This window comes from Bicyclus anynana, chromosome 4 (assembly GCF_947172395.1).
Source record: "Bicyclus anynana chromosome 4, ilBicAnyn1.1, whole genome shotgun sequence".
In the NCBI taxonomy this organism is placed as follows: domain Eukaryota; kingdom Metazoa; phylum Arthropoda; class Insecta; order Lepidoptera; family Nymphalidae; genus Bicyclus; species Bicyclus anynana.
This window is the reverse complement of record NC_069086.1, coordinates 16,381,000-16,405,698: the sequence shown is the minus strand read 5'-3', so window position 1 is coordinate 16,405,698 and position 24,699 is coordinate 16,381,000. Positions and strand designations below refer to the sequence as shown.

Here is a 24,699-nt window from a genome sequence, read left to right as displayed (position 1 = left end):
CAATAAAAAGTATCCTTTAACCTTATCCTTATTATGGTTTTAAACCGTGCCAAGTTTCATTTGAATTCATTCAGTAGTTTCAGCCCCAATAACAAAAAAACACGGACAGACAGACAGACAGACAGACAGACAAACACTCGAAAAAAAATATTTTTAACTTCGGTATCGATTACATAATGCCACCCTAACAAATAATTTTCAAAATATTTTCAATGTACAGAATGTTCAGAATTCGTATTATAAGTATAGCTTCTAGATGGCGCTGTCGTCCGTTATGCCACGCTAACGTTTGTTGTTACAAATGGTATAAGTAAAATCTCAAATTGCGAATAAATGTATAGAATTCGACCAGTTTTATTATAAGTGTAGAAGAACACTTGAAAGTAATTTTTTATAAATTAATTGAATAATATTTACCTTTTATTTCAGTTTTTTTAATTTTTAATTGTTTCGCCTCCAACCAACTTATGGTATGAATGGGACACTTGACATTAGTTTTATTATTTTTATTACTTAGGCCTAGTTCGGAGTTCGGACTACTTTAGCATTTTAGTCGAGTAGCATACTAAACTACTTGCTACCGCCCAAAAATCGTTCGTACTCGACTAAAATACTAAAGTAGTCCGAACTAGACATAATAAACAGTGATAGTAACACCACCAACTTCACAACTAGGTACTTGTAATTTTTTTTAATAAAAACTGAAAAGTCTAACTCAGGACTAAGAGGACTAAGTTGTACATGTTGGGTAACTGGACCTAGTTAGGAAGAGTATAAAAATCTACACCCCGTTTAGTTTCTACACGACATCGTAGCGGAACGCTAAATCACTTGGCGGAACGTCATTGCCGGTAGGCTGGTAACTAGCAACGAGGGAGGTTTTGGCTCCCATTAGGCAAAAGTTCGTTAGCCCATGCTCCTGCCATGCTAAGTATGGATTATACGCAATTTTCATCCTCCTCCTAACAAGTTAGTCAAGGGCTAACTTCTAAAGAATAAGAAAAAACTTTCAGTTTTTATAAACCACGAAGTTCGTGCTATACAGGCTCGCAAGATTTTATTAATATTTAGCCTTAGGCCACTTTTTATTCCGAAAAACTTTATCCCAACAATTACGGGCTTCATAAAACTTTCTACTAGCAAATATTTTCATTAACAAAAGTACCGACAACATTCTTGGAAATATACTGTACTGTGATGTTAGTACAAGATCCGGCATAAGAAAAATATATCTCATCTGTTATTTATTAGTTATAAGAAATAAATGATAAATATTTAAATTGACAATTTGCAAATAGGTTGCCTAGTTAAATTGCGACCGGATAGTCAATATTATATGATGAAAATTTTAATTAAATTATTTTATTTACTGTCCTACTACTACTCTCATTGGTTAATTAAAAAAAACGTGCATTAGTTAAAAGAATACCAACCACCAGAATTCAAAATTTAAAGGTTGCCTACATATATCACTGCAACGGTTTACCAAATATAAATAGGTGAGTAAATGTTACTTATTTATCCTCATCAGATATTTAATCGTCTAATGTTTCAAATGAACGCTTATAATATGCTTAATTATCTGTATTAATTTGATTGAGTTAATTTTCCTAGATTTACTATGTAAAATGTATTTTGCCACAATTATATGCTATGTGTCACTGTGCATCATTTATTTCTTATCGCTACAAAAAAAACAGATGAAGGTATATATTTATAATTCCGGATCTTAGACTAGTACATAGATTTAATTTACGTAATAATACTAACTTCCAGCCCTATTTTCTTCGAGATAAGGGCCCGGGCACTAAATATTAAGTCTCGACACGAAGGCGCCCTCCGATCCTATCAAACCCTCCGTCCTGGAGGGGATACCAATTTTGTGGATGTGACTTTTATAGTACCTCATTAGAAATTTAACGTGTATTGTGCGCCGTAGGGCTTTGCAAATTGCTATGTGATGTTGGCTGTAGATATAAATATGTACCTACAATGTATATCTTCTGGGAGCCGTGTAGCTCAGTGGATATGACCTCTGCTTGCGATTCCGAAGGTTCGAATATGGTCTGGGGTATTAACCTGCACCTCTAATTTTTCAGTTATGAGCATTTTAAGAAATTAAGTGTCTCAAACGGTGAAGTAAAAGCATCGTGAGAAAACCTGCATACATGAGAATTTCCTTAATTACCTGCGTGTGTGAAGCCTATCAATGCGCATTGGGCCGGCGTGGTGGACTATTGGCCTGACCCCTCTCATTCTGAGAGGAGACTCGTACTCAGCGAGCCGAATATGGGTTGACGACTACATCTTCTAAATTTATAAAACCGATAGGCGACTTATCAGGAAATCTCGAATACCTACCGCTTTACGTAGAAAAATAAAACCTGGCATGGAGGTAGTTTATTGTTTATAGACGTGCGTTAAGAATGGATTTTGCGACAGGGCCGGTTTAAGGGGGTCTAAGGGCGCACGAAGACCCTGGCATCCGCTAGTCTACTGTATTGCTTTGATATTCCATATAAGCAGACCCCCGCGGTTTTACCAGCATAGTTCCCATTCCCATTTCATTTTGGGAATGCGAGGATAAATTAAAGTCTATCTTACTTGCTAATACTGTAGCTTTCCATTAGCTTCCTATTATAATTCTTTCTAATAAACAATAAAACTAAAATCTTATCTTTATATTATCTATTAGTTAGACTAGCTGAGCATAATGTTGTTTATTCCGGCATTTTAAATAGAATAGAGTAAAAGGAGATCTTTGTTAGTCTAATCTATACTTATATTATAAAGCTAAAGAGTTTGTTTGTTTGTTTGAATGCGCTAATCTCCAACGGAAGAATTTTTCAAATCGGAACCACTGGTCCGATTTGAAAAATTCTTTCAGTGTTCGATAGCCCATTTATCGAGGAACCCTCCGCGATATAGGCTGTTATATATTATCCCCGTATTCCTACGGGAACGGGAACCACGCGGGGTTTGCTAGTGTCAATATATAACTCTATTATTTACATGGCTGACGGCGCAAGTCAGTAGAGCTCTATAGGTGCGCATGATTTTTCCAACAAGTTTCCTCTTAAGTGAATCAATTTACACCTGACATGATTCCTCGTGATATTTTTTTTAATGTCCGTTAAAAAAACTCTCGTGAGAATGTGGGCTTAGCCTTCATAATATTAGGTAGATCTGGCTCTCGTGCTAATGCCTCGGAGTCTGAAAGCCCCTCAATTTATTTTCTCCTAATGAGTTTCAAGCTTTTACACAAAAACACTTCAATACAGAGTTTATTCTACCTATTAATTTAAAATTAAATTCTCGGTCGAACTTCGAAGGTATTTGTATATTTTATAAATCAATTTGAGATCGATGAATTCCAGTGCTGCCGCCTACGGGAATTATAAATTTAATGGTCCTTTCCTTCCAGCCAGATTACTGCCAACGAAATATATAGCAATCTATTCATAGTGGATCACTAATAAACTATTTACTTTCGTCTCTTACATTGTGAACTGATTAAGGCTTCCAACATACCTGAGACTATGTTGAAAGTTACTAAGTATTCTAATGGTTTTCTGGCTCGTCAGCTTGAGATTTTAATGGTTTGAAATCCTCTAATAGACAAACACAGTTATATAAAAACACAGATTAAAGAATAATAGGCGCAAGGAACACGACGGTGTCGTAGCCGCTCCAATATACATGAAATATACTTATTTCCAAAATAACTATTATCAGCGGGTGATTAGTGATCCATACTGATGCCAAAAATACAATCAGTAAAATTATTGTTTGTCTGTCTGTGTGTATGTTCGTTATAGAAACAAAAACTACTCGACTTTGACGAAACTTGGTGCAATTATTCCTCATACTCCTGGGTAGGTTATAGTATACATTTCATCACGCTACGATCAATAGGAGCAGAGCAGTGAAGGGAAATGTTGGGAAAACGGGAGAATTAACTCCATTTTTACAGCGATACTACTAAGGGCTGGATTAAAGAGGTCTAAGGGCAGACGAAGTCGCGGGCGTCCGCAAGTTATAGAATAAAAATAATACTCAGCAACATTAAATAAAATCGATATCACTGCTGTCGTGTTGCTGTAAAAGCCCTTAGAATAATGAGTCACGAGTCTGAATTTAGGATAATATACGTCTTCACGTTCGTGTATCAACGTAGGTGCATAAATGCAGGAGCATGCATCTTCCAATAAACAACAAACCGCATTGATATACGCCGATTACTATTTACAACTCGCATCATCGCCACCTGGCTTGTTACAATGACTGTTAGATAGACTCCGCGCAACGAAAGAAGTCCCGCGGCTAAAACCTGAACTAAAATTATATAATGATTTATTTATTTTGCTATCATCCGTGAAATGTCGACGAATCCATGCGACAACGTCATCCAGGTCCGACAAAATACTCTCTACGTACGTTTCACCCCGAAACCGGAGCATCCTCAGGAGATGTTGACTCTACAACGTGCAATTGCAAAATTACGTAGAGAGTATTTTGTCGGACCTGGGTGACGTTGTCGCATGGGTTCGTCGGGTTTTCGCGGATGATAGCAAAATAAATAAATCGTTATATAATCATGATGAACTTCCGCAAAGTAACGCCTGCTTCTACAGAATGCAGATCTGGACCAATGAAGAAAACCACTATCGGCCCAGCCGGGGATCGAACGTCTGATTTGTAAATCCACCGCACGTACCACTGCGGCACGAAGACCGTCAAAATTAAATTATACCTCAGATAAATTCAATTTCTATTGCTGAAAATCGTACGAAAATTCGGTATATTAATTTCTGAGATCAGCTCAAACAAACACAAGCTGAGCGTGACTGTAAATTGTAATTTATAACGTGTGATTAATGTGTAAGTTAGTAGCAAAGTGTCGTCAAAGCAAAGGAACTCCTTCGTTATAACTTCCCCGCCAACTTAATGAGGAAACTCGGTGAACCTGACTCTTGATAAGGCTGCCATTACCTCTGGCAAGCGTGAGGGTGCTGTGTAATCTACTAACGTCAGTTTATGTGTACTAATAAAGTATAATATACAGGGTGTCCCGTAATTAATGAATAAAACGCAAATAAGGTAGATATACTACCAAATCATCTATCCTAAAATCCCTAAGGTGACCAAGTTACACTTGTTTTTCGGCTTTGTCAAAATTTTCTATCTTGAATCAGTTTTTTCAATGCTGTAGCTTGCTGTAAGTACTCCTATGATATGGTAGACTAGATGACTAGAAGCAGGGCCGGACCGTCCATACGGCGAACGGAGCGGTCGCTCCAGACGCCAAATCCTAGAGAGCGCCGAAATGGTAAAGAAAAATAAAAGAAATTTCTTTTATTTTTCTTTACCATTTCGGCGCATTGTCTATATTAGGTTAGGCTACGAACTTTTCAAATGTCCCTAGTATAATAACAGGAGAGGCGCCATAATTGGATCTCGCTCCATTCTGAAATTTACTTCAGGCCGGCGCTGACTAAAAGAATAAGTGGTTATCATAGATATACAATTTCTAATAATTATATCTTTCATCAGCTACACTAATATTATAAAGAGGTAAAGTATGTGAGGTTGTAGGGGGTACTGGATCTTATTTGATTTCATTCTTTACAAGTTAGGCCTTGATTACAATCTCATCTGATAGTAAGTGTGCAATCTAAGATGGATGCGAGCTAACTTGTTAGGAGGAAAATGAAATTCCTCACCCCCTCATCATCAGGTGAGATTGTAGTCAAGGGCTAACTTGTAAAGAGTAAAAAAAAAACGTTATATGTGAGTGTCATAGGCATAGTCCCCGGAGAAACCGACGAGCGTCTAATTTATAAATTTTAAAAAAAATCAAAAATATCAGGTAATAGTTACACTTCAGCCTATATTTGCAGGAATTGAATTAACTTTACAAATTTCAGATAGACGTTCTTCGTTAGGAAAACTTCAGATCGGATAAAGAAGTTTCAGTCCATTACGGTCAACAGATCGAGGAAATTAAAGGCTTTAGTCCGATAACAAACTAAGATAGGTCTTGTTTCAACCAGGACAAACTTCAAATTGCTTTAAAAAACCCTTTTAGAAGTAACTTTTTTCTTTAAAGTTATACGTACCAACTTTAAAATTAAGAGAAAAAATGTAGGTCCAATTTGTCGTGGCGGTAAAAAGATGAGCTACTTTTATTGATACTATTGTATTAAATAACTCCCGAATGTCAGTTAAATGTAACTGCAAGCTTATTGGTTATCTCGGTGACTTTCAGAATATATTTTGATTATTAAGTAATTTTAAGTTTTAAACTACTTGAAAATTAAAAGTAAAGTTAATTCAGCACAATTTATTACCAGATACCTAAGTATATACAATTTGTAAAAGTAGAATAAACTCCTAGAAATATTTAATTAGATTTTGATATCTTACAATAATGTATCTATTAAGAAAGTACATATTTGCTCTAATGGTTAGGGCCCAGGAATAAAATAACAATTACGTGAATTGAACAAGACAGTTTACAACCTATAAGTTTTAATAAATAGATATTTATATAGATCATTTACTCATTCCGTAGAATTCTGACATTTCAATTTCCGTTTCCGGTGTTTCTATATGTAAAACAGTTCCCATAAAAAAAGATGACAAGTTGAACTAAAACGAAACTTATTCTTTCGATTCTAAGAATGAATTTTTTTTCTACGGAATTAAAAAACAGACTTTTTTACGTTTGACGGCCTTCGTGGCGCATGGTATGCGCAGTGGATTTACAAGACGGAGATCCTGGGTTCGATCCCTGGCTGGGCAGATTGAGATTTTCTTAATTAGTCCAGGTCTGGCTGGTGGGAGGCTTCGGTCATGGCTAGTTACCACCCTACCGGCAAAGACGTACCGTCAAGCGATTTAGCGTTCCGGTACGATGCCGTGTAGAAACCGAGAGGGGTGTGGATTTTCATCCTCCTCCTAACATTGGTGAGGTGAGATTGTAGTCAAGGGCAAACTTGTAAAGAATAAAAAAAAAGACTATACCTAATTGATCTATATATCTAAATAGATAAAAGAGCTGTTTTTCAGAGTAGATAAATAAATAAATTTATTAAAAAAAAGATAAATCGAATCATTTGTCATCGGACGCACTGAAGTCTGGAAGTTTGGGAGGAAAACACCCTGCCCTCATGGATGGTTATAATTTTCCCTGACTCGTCATGAATATAACATACACAAAGTATAATCAATAATTGCGTAAAATATTCCAAAAAAATGTGAAATAAAAGTTTCATATACCAAGTGCCAGGCATCGCAGAGGTCTGCATCCATACGTAGTTAATGTCCCTTGGACGCGTACGAAGCGTTTCGGTTCTTCATTCCTGATCCGCACAAGCAAAGAGCCGTTATATCCCAGTGGATAGAACGTCTGCCTCCGATTCTGGAGGGCGTAGGTTTGAATCCGGTTCGGGACATGCACCTCCAAACGTCCGCCACATGTCTCAAACGGTGAAGGAAAACATCGTGAGGAAACCTGCACATCAGAGAATTTTCTTAATTCTCTGCGTGTGTGTAGTCTGCCAATCCGCTCTCATTGTGAGAGGAGACTGGTGCTCAGCAGTGAGCCGAATATGGGTTGATAATTTTTTTTTTTATTCTTAAAAGTTAGCCGTTGACTACAATCTCACCTGATGGTAAGTGATGATGCAGTCTAAGATGGAAGCGGGCTAACTTGTTAGGAGGAGGATGAAAATTCTCACCCCTTTCGGTTTCTACACGGCATCGTACCGGAACGCTAAATCGCTTGGCGGTACGTCTTTGCCGGTAGGGTGGTAACTAGACACGGCCGAAGCCTCCCACCAGCCAGACCTGGACAAATTAAGAAAATCTTAATCTGCCCAGCCGGGGATCGAACCCAGGATCTCCGTCTTCCAGGTCTCCGCGCATACCACTGCGCCACGGAGGCCGTCAATGATGATAATGATGAATGGAAAGTTATAGTATGTTCTTACAGCTTCCGATTTCCTTACCACCTACATCATGGGCATATTCAAGTCAAGAGTGAACTGCATCATCGCTTGCTGTCAAGCATGATTGCAGCCAAGCGCTCGCCTATAAAACGTAGAAAAAAAATGTACAGTGCTTCTACTCTGTAACAACCATTCAGCGAAATTCCGCATTTCATAGAATTAACTTACCTTCTAAAACATTAAAATATTACCGCTATTTCATACAATAAAACCTCGAACACAATGGCTGCTGAACTTTGAATTTCATTCTATTATTATACAACCCAGTCACAAATGTAATTGAAGTCTACTTCAATTCAGAAATCCACCCTAACATTATATACGTTAACCCGAGCTACTTTTAACCTACATTCAACTATACAATAACTACGTACCTACTCCGTAACCAACTCATTACAAACTAGCACCGAGGTTTAACAATTGTAGCAATTCAATTCAGAACTAATAAATTGATTCTTTAATTATATCTGTCTAAATAAATTCTGGCTTATGAACCTGCTCAAATTGGAAACAGTGTTACTCGACTAAGAAGGGTGTTTTCGAATTGCTTTCATCACTTCTGGTCAGAAGTAGATTTTTTCTTTTCATTATATTCTTTAGGCAGTCTAATGTTTTTTTTTAATTTCTTTATTTATTTGTTTTAATTCCACTTTATCTTGTGTGGTTTCGGGATGAAAAGTAGTCTATATGTCAATGCTCGCCTAATATGCAACCAAAATCATCATACTTAATTCTGTAAGGTAGACTGACAGACAGAAGAAACAGGCTAGCCACTAAACCAAGCAGTTAATAAATATTTTATTTTATTCACTAAATGAATACTTGACTACAATCTCACCTGATGGTAAGTGATGATGCAATCTAAGATGGAAGCACGTTAACTTGTTAGGAGTAGAATGAAATCCACCCTTCCAGTTTCTACATGGCATCGTATCAGAACGGTAAATCGCTTGGCAGTACGTCTTTGCGGGTAGGGTCGTACTAGCCACGGCCACGGACTTCCGCCTTGTTAATCCACCGCGCATACCACAGCGCCACGGAGGCCGTCAAAATTATCCTCATATTTTTTTTATTTTTTATTTTGTATAAGCAAGCGCTTAGCTGCAATCACGCCTGATGGTAAGCAGTGATGCAGCCTATGGTGGAACGCGCTTGCCTAGAAGATGCCTATTCACTCTTGACTTGAAGGTATCTATGTTGTAGGAGGTGGGGAAAACGGAAGCTGGAAGAGCATTCCACATCTTTGCAGTGCGTATAAGAAACGAGGAACTAAACCGCTTAGTACGCGTCCGAGGAATATTGATGACGTAGCGGTGTAGGTCTCTGCGATGCCTAGCAGTCCTGTGGTAGAACGGCGAAGGTGGCACAAGATAGTTCCTGAGCGCACTCCCCGAAATATATCTTGTAGAACACTGATAGACAGGCAACCTTTCGGCGATGCTAAGCTTTAAAGTTTAGAGCTTGATAATGCCTCATTGCCAATGAGCCTTCTAGCCCGTTTATCCACTGAATCCAAAGCAGCAAGCTGGTATTTCATTTTCTTATGTGTTAAAAGTTAAAAACCAATTTTGCACCAAAGTTATCAAAAGCAGTTTATTTTGCTGAAATACGTCTCAAGTTTGCGTCGTTAATCTTTGCTGACACTTTGTCTCCGATAAAGGAAAAGTGGAACACATGTTGTCACTTGGGAAACTGGGAATGTTATGAGTTATTCCTCGACACTCAACAAAACTTGACATATAATGTACATATTTTAAAAGATATTTATTTTGGAGCGATTATAATATTTAGGCATTTATGCTGTGGTCCAAAATGCTTCTGGAAGCCACTGGCATGACTCTCAAAGTTTTTATTCAACGCAAGTTTTTGTGGAAGTCTAAATATATTGATAGGGATTATATAAATGACTAGTGTAAATACAATTTCTTTCGTAGTGTAAAAAAAATTGTATTTTTTACAAATCCGCGGGGACCCTGGACTTAAAAAGTATCCTATGTTCTGCGCCAAAGTCCAATTTATCTCTATATAAAATTTCATCCAAATCGGTTAAGCAGTATGGCTGTGAAAATGTTACAGACAGACGCTTTAACTTTAGTTTAACTCAATTGCAAAGTACTTTGCAATTGCACGTTGTAGAGTCAACATATCCTGAGGATGCTCCGGTTTCGGGGTGAAACGTACGTAGAGAGTATTTTGTCAGACCTGGGTGACGTTGTCGCATGGGTTCGTCGGCTTTTCGCGGATAATAGCTAAATAAATAAATCATTATATAAAACAAAACTTTAACAATATTTGAATGATAAAAATAATTTAATTATAACGCTAAAATTATTTGAATTACCTCTTTTGAACTTGAAAGATTTCAAGTCAATTTAATTAGTTGCTACATAAATGGATTGAATGTTAGGTCCACACCCCACAGAATAAATTTACGTCTAACTATCGAACGCCCGCGATTTCAGTTTTTCACAAATCCCGCGGGAACCATGGATTTTTCCGGTATGAAAAATAGCCTATGTATTAATCCAAAGTAAAGTCTATTTCCATTCCAAATTTCAGACAAATCGCTCCAGTAGTAGCAGTGTTAAAGAGTTCAAACATTTCAACAAACATTCATACAAACTTTTGCGTTTATAATATTACTAAGATATGCTTTTTGGTTTGTCATACAGGCGCGGCAGATAAGGAAACGGATGAAGAAGAGGGCAGCGCTGGGGCAGGGCCTGCGGACGAGACAGAGGAGGACTCCGAACGAGGCCGGCACATCCTGCCGCTCGCCGCACACCCTCCCACCATGTGAGTAGTACCACCATCACCTTTGTAAATTGAAGTGTGATAGTCAGGTAGAAAAAACTGCATATGAGCAGCTTAACTGATGACAAAACCTAGTGTATTGGTACTGCTTTATCAACTTCTATACTCCACCTTTGTGCTTTAACCTATACGCAATCGCGCGTATCCAAAATTAAGAACGGTGTAAAGTGTCCCGCATCTACCTAAAGCACATAGTTGACTTTCATTTGTTCGGACGTTACATTTGATTGACAATAGATCACAGATTATACAAAACTATCATTATCATTAACAGCGCTTGTTATCTTTAGAGAGTTGTTTCGCCTCTAGACAAGACATTCTTCGGACTCTGGCTAAGTTTCTATGTTTGCCCAAATCTCTTTGTGAAGACGCTTGTCTTCGATTTTAACTATGCTTGTCCTTAATCTATGCTGATACGCTGTCATTAATGACCACCATCATAGATGAAACAAAAACAAATTACACATTTAGTAAAGAATCTATACTAATATATAAAGCTGAAGAAATTTGTTTGTTTGATTGAACGCGTTAATCTCAGGAACTACTGGTCCGTTTTGAAAAATAATTTCAGTGTTAGATAGCCATCTATATTATCCCCGTTTTCCTACGGGAACGGGAACCACGCGGGTAAAAACCGCGCGGCGTCAGCTAGTATTATCATATTATTTGACCACCTTAATTAAATAAACATTGAAATCATACTGTAAAGAAAATATGAACTCTCATTATGAATTTTTCTCTTTTGTATTTCAGTGAGGTGTCGGCGAGCATGCAAGACTTCTTTAAAATGTTGGATGAGAAGATTGAGCAGGTATTTAATACACACAAATACTCGTAAATGTCCATTTTGATTATTCCTTTAAATGTAAACCTGATTAAGACTTTGTTATTCAGGGCAAAGACTACGATTCTTCAAGCGAGACTGAAATACAATTAGAAAGGGAGCGACGGAAGATATTAATTGATGAATGGCGATCTGCTTCGCAATCAACTCATTCGTCACAGTCTCAACCAAGTCCTCCTACGCCAGCAAGGAGACGAATGCCGAGGCCCCAACTTTCGGAGTGTCAAGGCAGTCCAGGCGCAGTCCGAAGGTGCTATAGGCAACAACACGTACCAGAAGGCATGTCACCGCCCGCGCCAAGGAGGTCACACAGTGCTCAATCACACCATCCACCAGACCTAAGACCCGTTAACGGTGACACTTGGCACGAGCCAACGAAATCTCCAGTTAAAAGGCCACAAAGCGCTGGCGCAAATTGGAAAGGCAATCCAAAAGTTGCGCCCTATAATCAAAAACCAAAGAAAAATGAAGTTAACGAAAACCAAAGAACAATTCAAAAAGAATCAGATACGGCAACGTCTCAACCAACTAATGCTAGTCAAGATGTATCTCAAATAACGTACAACCCTACATTCCAAACCCACAGCCCTGCTCACTCAGCCAAATCGCAGCAGCCTTACATCGCGCAAATTATAAGCTATCCAGCGTCTCAAGTCAGACAAGTGACCCCTCCATCTCCACCGAAATACATAGCTCCGCCAGAAGAGTATCAGGACCCTCAAAATAATGTAGACAATAAGTACAACGCTAATCAGAGGCAAGCACAAAATCAGACACCACAACCAAATCAACAGTCTCATATTTATTATATTCATGGAAATGCAACAGCAAATGTCTCAAATCAGCAGGATTTAGTCCAACAACGACAGCAGACAGCTCTACATCTGCAGCAATACGTAGCAATGAAACAAGCACAACAACAGATGTTTACATATCTTCAAAGAGGTCCACATACCGTATTTCCAAACGTAGACTATGCGCAGGTACCCAGTCCGAGGATATATGAAGGAGAAGAGTTTAACCCTCAATATGGCCATCCAGCACTGAGACCGCATAGCGCGCCGCCACCCGTCGGTGTGGTCAGACCTATGCCCATCACTCCTAGTTTTAGTCCATTGCCAGACGGGTCACATGTGGTTCAAATGCCAATGTGGCCGCATGGCATGGCCCCAGTCGTGTCCACGATGGGTCCGTGGATGCCCGGTCATGGGCACGAGTTGCAATACTACCCGCAGTCCCAATTCATGCATATGTACAGAGCGACTTCTGCCGGTTCCGCTGGTACTCTAACAAGGTACCATAAGAAGGAAGCGAGCGAGGGTGATGTGAAAAACGTGTGCCAAAGTATAAATTTAGTTCGGCAGAAGCAAGTCGGCCAAATTGTGTCAATACCTGGACAGGAACTGACTGTCTGCAATAACATGAGTGACAGTCCAAGCCCAGCGTCCGTGAGCTCTGATAGCGGAGTTTCTCCAGGAAACAGCGTCCCCAGTTCTAAGGCGTCCGTCTTCAGTCAACCGCCAGTGCCTACGGACACATTCAATACAGACAACAAGACTAAGAAAATGAAACCTGCACCATACTCGCGATCTCTGAAAAACTCTAAAAGTCTAGATTCTTAGTGAAACTTTGTAATTATGTAGATTTTCTAAGTGTACGTAGGTTCTAGTCGGATTATGTAAATTATAGGGAAATTAGTTTCATCAGCTTTTCATTGTTCGAGCATTTATCTGTCGATGTTAAAGTACTCGTATGTCGATGTTGTCGTATGACTGTAATAGTCCGGGATTCGTAGAGCATTTTTTGCAACTGATTACTATCAAGTTAATTTTTCGTGAGTACCAAAAGTTGCTACTAACATCTGGTTATTAACAACTTTTAGTTAACTGCCCCCTCCTCCCAACTTGTATCAATAACGATTAAAAGTTATTAAAAGTTGTAACTAACCAGCTGTTTCTTTTACTGTTGCTTAATAATAGTTATACAACTCAACAGTCACATTGTCCTAAATTGCGTGGTATAGTATCTGTACGATCAGTTTCTTCTTCAGATCAGTTTCTGATGATCAGAAATTTTTAATTTCCTGATAACTCAGCTACCAGAATCAAGAATTTTCGTAAATTAAAAGTTGATCGTCTCATCGAGATGAAGCTACTCACGATTACGTTCGGGTTCGCACGTTAATTCTACGGATCCCTGACTATAATTATGAACTCAATGTCATCGTTTCTCGAACTTTTTCTGTGATGTTCATTTCGATTGTAATTATTTCCATTGTAAAACTAATTTAGGAGATTATAAGGAGTTGTTTAGCACTGTGCCTTGCGGTCGTACGTTGTGAAGCCCATTTTTGTTTGCTTTTAAGAAATTATTGTAAACGGTTAATATTTGACTGCGTTAATTTAGTTAAGAAACGGGTACCTACCTATTATTGTATTATTTATTTATTAACAAAAAAAAATTAAAATAAACTTATTCTAAATGTATGTTTAGGAAAAGACATGTAAATGGTACCTCCACGTGCCGAACGATGCATTTTAAACTATCCTTTAAATATAATGATTAAGGTAAACTTTGTTTCATTTCACCATACATTTAAACTACGACCAACATTTAAACTATGACAGTCAGTCAGTCTCCTCACTCTCCTCTCAGAATGAGAGGAGTTAGGCCAATAGACTTCACACACGCAGAGAATTAAGAAAATCCTCTGCTATGCAGGTTTCCTCACGACGTTTTGAAACACGCAATACTTAATTTCTTAAAATGCACAAAACTGAAAAGTTAGAGGTGCCCCGGACCGGATTCGAACTCACAGCCTCTGAAATCGGAGGCAGAGGTCATATCCACAGAGCTACCATGGCTTCAATACCTACATTTAATCATAATCATCACCATTTTCACCCGATGGACGTCCATTGAACATAGGCCTCTTGTAAGGAAATCCAAACACTGAGGACTCCAGCTGAACCCCCTATGCAAAACCCGTTTGATGTCATCGATCTACCTAGTGGGGGTTAACCAACACTGCGGTATCCGGCGCTGGGTTGCTAATCCAGCCCCTTAGAATCCCAACACCCATTAAACAGCTAGAAAATTGGACACTAAATTCGACCAAGTGTAGCATCTCCGACTACACATCTACTAGTTTTATCGGATGCACTTTTATTATTGGCATACTTTGACCTCTTTTGAGAAAACTTCTCCCTTGAACATCGGCGGTAAGTTGCCAGTTTGTCAGTATTTTATCTATACTAATATTATAAAGCTGAAGAGTATTTTTGATTGAACGCGCTAATCTCAGGAACTACTGGTCCGATTTGAAAATACTTTCTGTGTAGCCTAGCCCATTTATCGAGGAAGGCTATAGGCTATATAATATCCCTGTATTTAAACGGGAACGGGAACTACGCGGGTAAAACCACGCGGCGTCAGCTAGTAGGATATATTTTGGAGAGAGTGCTCAAGAGCTATTCAACGTCATACCACCTTCGCCTTTTTACCATCGCACCGCAAGACATCGGGTGGGTTTTCATCTCTATGTTGTATATGTCCCTAGGACTCGTACAAAAGGCTTTGCGTCTTCTTTTGTCATACGCACGGCTAGGGTTTGGAATACCCTTCCCAAGGTATTTTCAAGAGTGAATAGGCAGTGGCACCTTATAGGCAAGCGTCCATCCTAAGCGTCTCATCTTAGACTTTATCTACACTTACCATCAGGTTAGATCATGGTCAAACGCGAGCCTATTTGCATAAAAAAAAAACAAATTTTATAGTCCGATCGATCCAGAAGCCGAACCCATAACCTCATGATATAAAGCCGAACAAATTATTAATTAATTCTGCCAACAATTTCTCTCTCGACTCACAAGAATAGCTCCACGTTGCATCCAGTAAACGCTATAAATAGCAGTTTTATTAACTAACTCTATCAATATTCTACACAAGCAAATTCGGGAATGGATTTGCATGTGCTAGGTCAGCGAGGGGTCAGCGAACTCGCATCTGAGTGCTATTGGGGATGTATGAAAGGAATAAATTTGCTCTTCAACAAAGAAGTGGTGAGGGTGATGAATATTATATGATTCTTCCAAAGCAAATGGAATAAGCCAAATATGTATTTCAATATCGAAAACTCACCAGAGATATGCGAATATTAGCCAATCAAGTTGAAGAACTATGTTGAAAAAACACGCTGTTCCAGTGCTAGTCTTACAGTGGAATTTATAGACGTTGTGGGGGCGCCCCTAGGGGATCGTTTACCCACTGAGTGTCAAATTTAAACTCTCAATTTTTTTCGAAAAGAATTCGAACCTGCAACGTCTATGAATTCCATTGTTAGAGTTGTTTGAATATGTAATGATCACTATCAGATGTTAATTAATGATAATGGCCGGGACTTTTTTTTATTTTGACGGCCTTCGTGGCGCAGTAGTAGGCGTGGTGGATTTACAAGAACATCTTGGGTACGATCCCATCGATTGAAATTTTCTTAATTGGGCCAGGTCTGGTTTTGATGTCGTGTAGAAACCGAAAAGGGTGTGGATTTTCATCCTCCTTCTAAGTTAGCCCGCTTATATTTTATATTGCATCATCACTTACCATCAGGTGAGATTGTAGTCAAAGGCTAACTTGTAAAGAATACTGTTTAGACACCACAAAACTACCAACTTCCCAACTGAGAGAGTTTTTCTGACGATGTCTTTGATGAAAGAAAGCTTGATATTTCATATAATTTTTCATAGAAATTGGCCCAGAACCCAAAGCTTAGAGGTATTGGTTGAAATTAGAACGTTGTAACTTGTAAATAAGCAGAATCTACCTTGACTGCCTCATATTCCATAGCTCACCGTTTTATGCAACAGCTAAACGCTAGTCTACACATGATAGAACAAAAAAAAAGCAAAACCTCATACATTAAGGGAAGTCGGCTGCGCTTTATTTCGAAGCTCAAATGAAATTCGCGAGCGTGGGGCGCCGAGTGGTTGGAGGTCGTTGACCCGCTCCCCTGTCTCAGCCGCGGAGGCGCGCTTACATCGCTTGCATCGCAGTGGAAAAGAAATGGTAAGTACATGGGCAAGTAGATTTTTTTGTAGTAATAAGGCCTAAGCTGATGAGGCAATGGGCAGGTCACATAGTTCGAAGAGCCGATGGACGTTGGGGTCTCAAAAGTGTGGTGTGTTGGTCAACCCCCCACTAGGACATCAAGCGGGTTGCAGGAGGTGCTGACAGCTCTAGACTTGTGTTTGGAAGTTGATTCAAGAGGCCTATGTCCAGCAGTAGACGTCCATCAGCTGTCAATGATTCGTTATCATCCCATATTCGGCTCATTGCTGAGCTCGAGTCTCCTCTCGGAATGAGAGGGGTTAGGCCAATATTCCACCACGATGGCCCAACGCGGATTGGCAGACTGCACTCACGCAGAGAATTAAGAAAATTCTCTGGTATGCCGGTTTGCTCACGATGTTTTCCTTCACCGTTAGAGACACGTGATATTTAATTTCTCAAAATGCACACAACTGAAAAGTTGGAGGTGCATGCCCCGGACCGGATTCAAACCCACATAGAGGTCATATCCACTGGGCTCATATCACGGCTCTCAATGTCTGTCAATGAATAAGGCCAAGAAATTACCTGATGGTACGTCGAAAGCCTTTAAACAGAGCAACACTTCAAATGTCAAAGAAAGTCAAAAAGTGCCACCTTGTGTTCATAATCTTGGTATGTTTTGAGCCTACAGTAAGACTAATGTACCTGTAATTATACCGCTAACCATACCATAGCAATTTGGCTAATGTAAGAGGAACTACATACTTTCCCGGACGAGCGTTGTAATAAAAAGCTCTACTGTATTTTTTAGAAGATTGCCGTATTGGATAGACTGCAACTTATAGTATCCAGTTACGCATTAGTATCCCGTATCTTGTCATGTTGTCATGTACCGTTTTCTCATGTTCAAGCACCTGTTTCCTGTTAATAGTTAAATCCTGGTGAGTTTTGACCCCTTATGAGCAAACTTACTGATCGGTCACAGACGCTATAAATAGCAGGACTACGTACGTAATACTCGTACATTTAATCCTATGTTATTATGATATAATTATTATATGATATCCTACTCACAAACGCGAAAGTTTGTATGGATGTATATGTGTTTGGATGTCATACATAAGCTACTTTTTATCCCATTGGAAAATTCCATGGTCCCCGAAGGGTTTGTGAAAAACTAAATTCCACGCGGACGAAGTCGCGGGCGTCCGCTGGTAATTATTATAAAAAAACTAACTTCAAAATATAAAACGTACTGAACTAAAAAGCGATTAATAACTTAATGTTTTGTTCTACCTGCTGATCAGTTTGAAGGCGGAGCTAAACCGGTGATGTATTAATTCAGGGCAGGTATGAATATTATAAAGATTTCGTTTTTTCAGACAATGTTCTTCCATGCAGTTCTTCCAGAAACTGCTTAATTAATACGACACCGTGTTACACAATTAAAATTATTTAATAATTAAACTGTTCAAGTAAGCAAGTAACTCGTGAAAGTAGTTACGAATTTCAAACGCACCTGAGATCAGGTCGTCGGGGTCAGATAACAAGACATTGTCGATCATCGTCCAATTAAAAACTGTTTAATATGCAACCTGATGCAATTCAACGTAAACATTTAAATGGTTTCGATTCTATACTACAAAATACGCGCACAGGCTTAAAAAACAATGGCTGAATTTATTGTGGGCTCTTTTCGAACTAAGGCGTTTTGAACCTTCGTAAGTCTATTTTAAAGTTAGCTGCTTGACAATTACCTTAATAACATATGTATCGTGACGATTCAAATCACAAAAGTTCAATAAAGTTGTTAATTAAAAATTATAAAGGAAGGTTGCCGGGACCCAGTTTTAGTTAATTGTTTAATTCTTTAAGATATAATATGAGATGAATATATTAGCATTCCATGGATTCACTGTGAAGATGCCGGGTTCATCGCGTGGTAGAGAGAAAACCTCCTGCCCCGCTAGCCAAGTGGCACGTCGATTCTGTTTCTACGATCGCTAACGCTTCGAAAACTAGAAAAATGTATGGGAATGACAGATCTTGATCACGTGACCTATCGATAGCAAATGTCATTCCCATACATCTTTCTAGTTGTTTTTCAGCTTTGGATACCCGTTCTAATATAGAACTTTCTGCAGTTCTAGAGAGGCCAAGGTCTTTAAGTAAGTCATAAAAAGATTTTAAGAGGTAATCCTCTCGCACCTACTTCTATGGCGTAATCACACAGCCATTTTTAGTTAGTTTATATTTGTTAAGTCATAATATTTATTCACTTTTATGCTGTGGTCCTTCGGTATGTTAGTCAACAAGTACGAACTACTACTAGTACTACTAGTTTCGAACCCATACGGGGCTTTTAGTCATGAGCTGGTTCTTGCAACGCGGCACGATCCTAATTGCAGGCAAAAAAGGCAGAGTTTGGACAAGGCAGAATACGCGTTCGAAACTAGTCGGACATACTCCGACCTAATATGTGTTTTAGTGTTTCATAATCAATTAACAGAAAAATGTGATATAGATCTTGAAATAGCGACATCCTCTGGAATTTTATAATGCTTTTCATACGTATCCATTAACAAAGTCCAATCAGGTGCAAAACCTAGAGACGAATATCTTAGCATTCCATGGATTCACCGTGCAGGTGCCGGGTCCATCGCGTGATAGAGAGAAAAACACCAAGCAAAGTCCAGGACTTGTGACTACTGGATGTAGGGTTAAGGAATTCTTTGACGATCGATCAACACTCCCCTTCTCTGCTCGTGTTGTTCTCCCTACCTATCCAAATTTGGTAAGATCCTATTAGAGCAGCTTTGGATACTCGTTCTAATATAAACTAGCTGCACTTCTAGAGAGGCCAAGGTCTTTAAGCAAGTTATGGAGAGATTTTGCTGATAATCCTCTCGCACCTACTTCTTCGGCGTACAGACTAACTACATAGCCATTTTTAGTTAGTTCATTTGTTAGGTCATAATATTTATTCACTTTTAAACTGTAGATATACTAAAAATTATCGTAAAACGTAGCTATTTTCATTTCACTTTTCGACGACGTCACTCTAAAATAAAAGTGTTTCTCACTCATCTCACACGAGTGTAATGTAGAATGGCAATTGAGATTGTACGGCAGCATGGAAGCCCTCACTTAGAGCTCAATGGTGCGGCGACAATGCTCGCCCGTGCGCCGGAAGCAATCGAGCGAGTGTGAAGCAGCTTTCTTTAGGGGAAGGCTACATCAATACGTCACTTGTACTCACTGCACTACGTAATACTAAACACCTAACTACGAAATCGCGAAAGATATTGCATTGTTTTACTGGTAAATTATTTTTATTTTTTTATTTACATTTATTTATTTCTCCTTTTTTTAAATGTTTAATTAAAAATAAATTTAACCCTCCCGCTGCGGGACATTTGAGTGCCCAAGTAACCGGTGGTCAGGGCTCCATAATGAGGAACCTCCTCACAATACGCGCCGTCTCAAGAATCACTGTCTTTTGTATCCGACTCTTGATCCAACAGTTAAGCGAAAGCTTCTTAAGGTGTTGGTCGAAGCTTTTCGCTATAAGACCATTGACTGAAACAACTATCGGAATAATAATAGTTGACTCAACATTCCACATGGCGGTAATCTCGTGAGCAAGGTCCAAGTATTTTGACACTTTTTCCTTTTCGGCTTTAACCAGATTATCGTCATGTGGAACAGTAATATCAACAACTATTGCACGACGCACTGATCGATCATTTATTATTATCACTACAAGATTAGGTCTCTCTCTTATTTGAGGTATATAATGGAACTCAGACCAAGCACGCTGCCATGACAGAATTTTGCAGAATGTTAATGTTTAACTCTATAAAAATCATTTATATGATGTTAGAAGTGATCGGGATGACAGCTTATCTAACCCTAACTTGCTGTCAGAACCAGTTCTGGGTTAAGAATTTTTACTGAAAATTTATCGAAAGAAAAAAACTCAGTATTTCATAACCTAGAACTGGAACCTAGGGCTACGTGAACCGAAGCCACAGGCTAACTCTGACAACTGGACTAACAGTTACAACACAGTACGTCGGAAGCAATCGAGCAAGCGTGAAGCAGCTTTCTTTAGGGGAAGACTACATCAATACGTCACTTGCATTCAAGCTACTTCGCGAAAAGTATTGTTTATCTACTAGCGAACACGAAGTTCAGTTTTTCACGAATCCCACGGGAACCATGGATTTGTACGAGATAAAAAGGAGTCTACGTGTTAATCCAGAGTAATATATATTTCCGTTCTAAATCGCTTCAGCAGTGGCCTTAAAGGCGAGGGGATATTAAGCTTTAGGCCAACTACACTGCTGTTTAGACTAATACGCTAATTTGGGTAGGTGGGCTTTAATCTGATCAAAGTTTTCATCCAAAAACCAGCTCGGTGAAGGTTTTTTTGCCTGGAAACCTATACTGTAGCATCATAGGGCAGTAATCCTGAAGACGGCGCGTCTTGTGATGAGGTTCCTCACTTTGTGGCCCTGACCGCCGATTTCTTAAGCACACAAAAGCCAAATACAAACGAAGACGCAGTCTATTACAAAAATAATACAGTAAAGGTCATTATTCGTGGGGGATACGTTCTCTAAATGTGTCGCGAATAAAGAAACCGTAAATATGGAATGGTATTTTATATAAGATTATATAGTCTTTAGTTCTTGGGTGACAAAATAAATAACAATGAAAATGAATATGAAAAGATATAATTACAAAATATAAATATTTTTCTTGCTTGACAGTTTTTAAAAGCTTCTATTCGGAGTGATTTTAAGCAGTGGCATTCTTAAACCATCCATTCGCAATTTTGGCAAAAGGTATTTGCAAGTTAAAGTTCAAATTTGTAGATTTTACGTCAGTTTCGTCAGTCAAATCCGCGAATAACGAAATATTTAGCCGCGAATATAGGAATTGGGACGCAATTCTTTAATCCGCGAATAGTGAAAATGTGAATAAGGAGCTTTTACTGTATTGCATAGAAACAATAATGTCAAACGAATAACGTTGGTTTTTAGTTGGCCAATAACACAATTAGCACAAAATTAATTTGACGCCGATATACGACTTCAGGCAGTGCCAGTGCAGATTCTAAAGTAAAGCGAGGCTAGCGACACCTGCCGGATATTTGCTCGTCTGCCCATATTGCTGACGGCACGATTGTTTCCGGCGACGGTACAGTAGGGTTGCTAACTTGCTACACAACAATTAATTCTTTTTTACGGTAGCGAACTTACGTAGTACAAAAACGGAACCCTTATAATCTCACTCGCGTACATTTTAATGTCTGTCTATTTTCTACGAATATACGTAACCAATCTAGTTAAAATTTGGTTCACATATTAATTGGTGTGACCCAAATACAATTGGTGTGACACTTATGGGGGGGGTAAGATGGAAAGTTGAAAACTTTTACAACCTTCATTGTGTGATACATCAAAGGAAAGGTACAAGAGGATTTTAAAAATATTTTTTTTTATAGGAATTAAAAAAAAATACCTTTTAACTTATTTAAACAAATGGACGAAAATTGACCCTTTTCCTCCGAAACTACTGTATCTAAAATTTTGAGAAAAATACAGAAATAAGTTTTTTACTTGAACAATTTTGGAAAATTTTGAAAGTATGATATTTTTGAAAATTTCAAAATATGAAGGTCACTTTTGGAGGGTAACATGGAAAATACAAAACAAAAAAAAATCAGACTGCATCATGCGATACATCAAATGAAAGGTCTTTTTATGAGGATTTTAATTATATTTTTTTTGTAATTTTGAAATAAATAGTTTTCAAGTTATCCAAGAAAATAGACCATTCCCCCTCCCGAAACGTGTTTTGCATAAAATGTTGAGTACTTTTTCTGGCATAAAAACTATTGGCTAAAATTTACAAAAGTACTCTTCGTTTTTAGAGGGATGAGTTTTATATTACATTACGGCACATGTGCGTAATGAGATACATCACGATACTGAAATTGGTGAAATAAGCGATACTTTACGAGCAAATGTGTTATAAAATTCCTTATTGTATTCTTTCTAAATAAATAAAAAAAAAGGTCAATATTTCACAGCTCGACCTAAATTCGAACTCAGGACGTGACATCCGTCCACCAACCACTAGACTAGGAGGCGTTCTGTACTTACAAGCAAATAACATTTGCTGACTGCTTAAGTGTTTAGATGTGGTGTTACAATTTGTACACCTTAATGGCAAGGATGAATAGGCATCTTCTAAGCAAGCGCGTTTCATCTTAGACCTCATCATTGCTCACCATCAGGCATGATTGTAGTCAAGCGCAAGCTTATCTAAGATTTAAAAAAAAAAGTACAAATAAAAGTTCAAGTGTGGCAGCCCTAGCACAAACTTCTTCGTCTGCCTTAACTCGACCATCTCGTAATAGCTGTCGACGCGTACACACCCTTTTGAAAATACAAAGAAATTGAAATCGAATAATAGTTAATAGTTATTTTACAATTTATTGTTGGTTTGAAACTCGTATATGATTTTTTGTTAGATTTAGATTAAAATCTTTTTACATAAGAAAGCTTATTATTAAAAAAAATATAACTTAAAAGCTACACCTTGATCAAGTCCAAATAAATATTTATAATTTTCTTTATTGCCACTCTAGTATGATGGTTTAGTTATTGCAACCTACATTCCTCATTGGGAATTGGGATCCATAGAAATGTTCGCTGAATTATTTAATTTATTATTATTTATTAGACATTCGCACCATCCCTATTAGCACAAGTTTTTCGTAGAGCACTTTCAAATTTAACTGGTTCCGGTAGACCCCCTTGCTAATAAACTTCTATCAAAAACTCGACAAAAAATGTGATTATTTTTTATTCTTTACAAGTTAGCCCTTTGACTACAATCTCACCTGATGGTAAGTGATGATGCAATCTAAGATGGAAGCGGGCTATCTTGTTATGAGGAAAATGAAAATCCACATACCTTTCGGTTTCTACACGACATCGTACTGGAACGCTTTGCCAATACGATGGTAACTAGCCTCGGTTGGAGCCTCCCACCAGCCAGACCTCGACCAATTAAGAAAACCTCCATCGGCCCAGCCGAGGATCGAACCCAGGACCTCCGTCTTGTATATCCACCGAGCATACCACTGCGCCACGGAAGCCGTCAAAATGATTCATTAAACGTTAGATGAACGTTAGATTCATCTATGGGAATTTTCGTTGCAGCTGAATCAACAGCCAACACGAAATAACAAAAATAGTGGGAATTGATTACAAAAAGTAAAATTGTCCAGGCAAAAAGTTATTTCAGGCAACTTTAATTTTTGATTTCTACTCACAGAACAAGGAAGTCATCAATTCACAACTATTTTAATCAGAAAACTCCCCATTCGGTATGAAACCAGATAAATTTTCGTAGACCCCCGCTTACGAATCGTGAACCCCCATTTATATGTCACATCAACGTAGACCCCCGCCGAGTCTTTCCTGGGAGTCCTCCTGGACCACTTTGGGAATCGATGCTTTAGAGTGAATCAAGTTTCTAGCCTTGCGGCTCTAATGAATGTAAAATAACCTTAATATTAAAATCCACAGTATTAGGTACTATTGTAAATATTTATCATGACTACTAACGAAAATTAGCGTGAAAAATAATTATATACAATTAGTATTTTCTTTGTTATCTCAGGGGCGCCGAACATTTTTTTTTCTTTTGTAAATATTTAAAAAGTAGGTCAGTAGGTTACTCTTTGTTAAAATTGTATTTGTATAATAATTACAAGCGTATTTTCTTGAAATCTCCTTTATTTTCGTTTATAATTAACTTGGTTAAACTAATAATTTTAAAAATAATTCACTCTGTTTTGTGGTAAAACTAATAACGAGTTTATGGAGTCACTACAAAAAAATTACTTTTATGTACTTTGCAAATGTATATTAAGTAAACAATTTTTAGTTGTACTATAAA

At 38.2% G+C, this 24,699-nt stretch overlaps 1 protein-coding gene across 1 annotated transcript in view; it reads left to right on the top strand.

Moving 5' to 3' along the window:
- The window catches only part of LOC112053276 (trithorax group protein osa), a 136,621-nt gene extending 122,385 nt beyond the window's left edge, over positions 1–14,236 (top strand). Inside the window, exons 3-5 of the mRNA XM_024092659.2 lie at positions 10,685–10,808; positions 11,580–11,637; positions 11,721–14,236. Of these exons, the coding sequence (XP_023948427.2) occupies positions 10,685–10,808; positions 11,580–11,637; positions 11,721–13,292 (1,754 nt within the window). The 3' untranslated portion in view covers positions 13,293–14,236. The remainder of the gene's footprint in view (positions 1–10,684; positions 10,809–11,579; positions 11,638–11,720) is intronic.
- Positions 14,237–24,699: the final 10,463 nt, after the last annotated feature.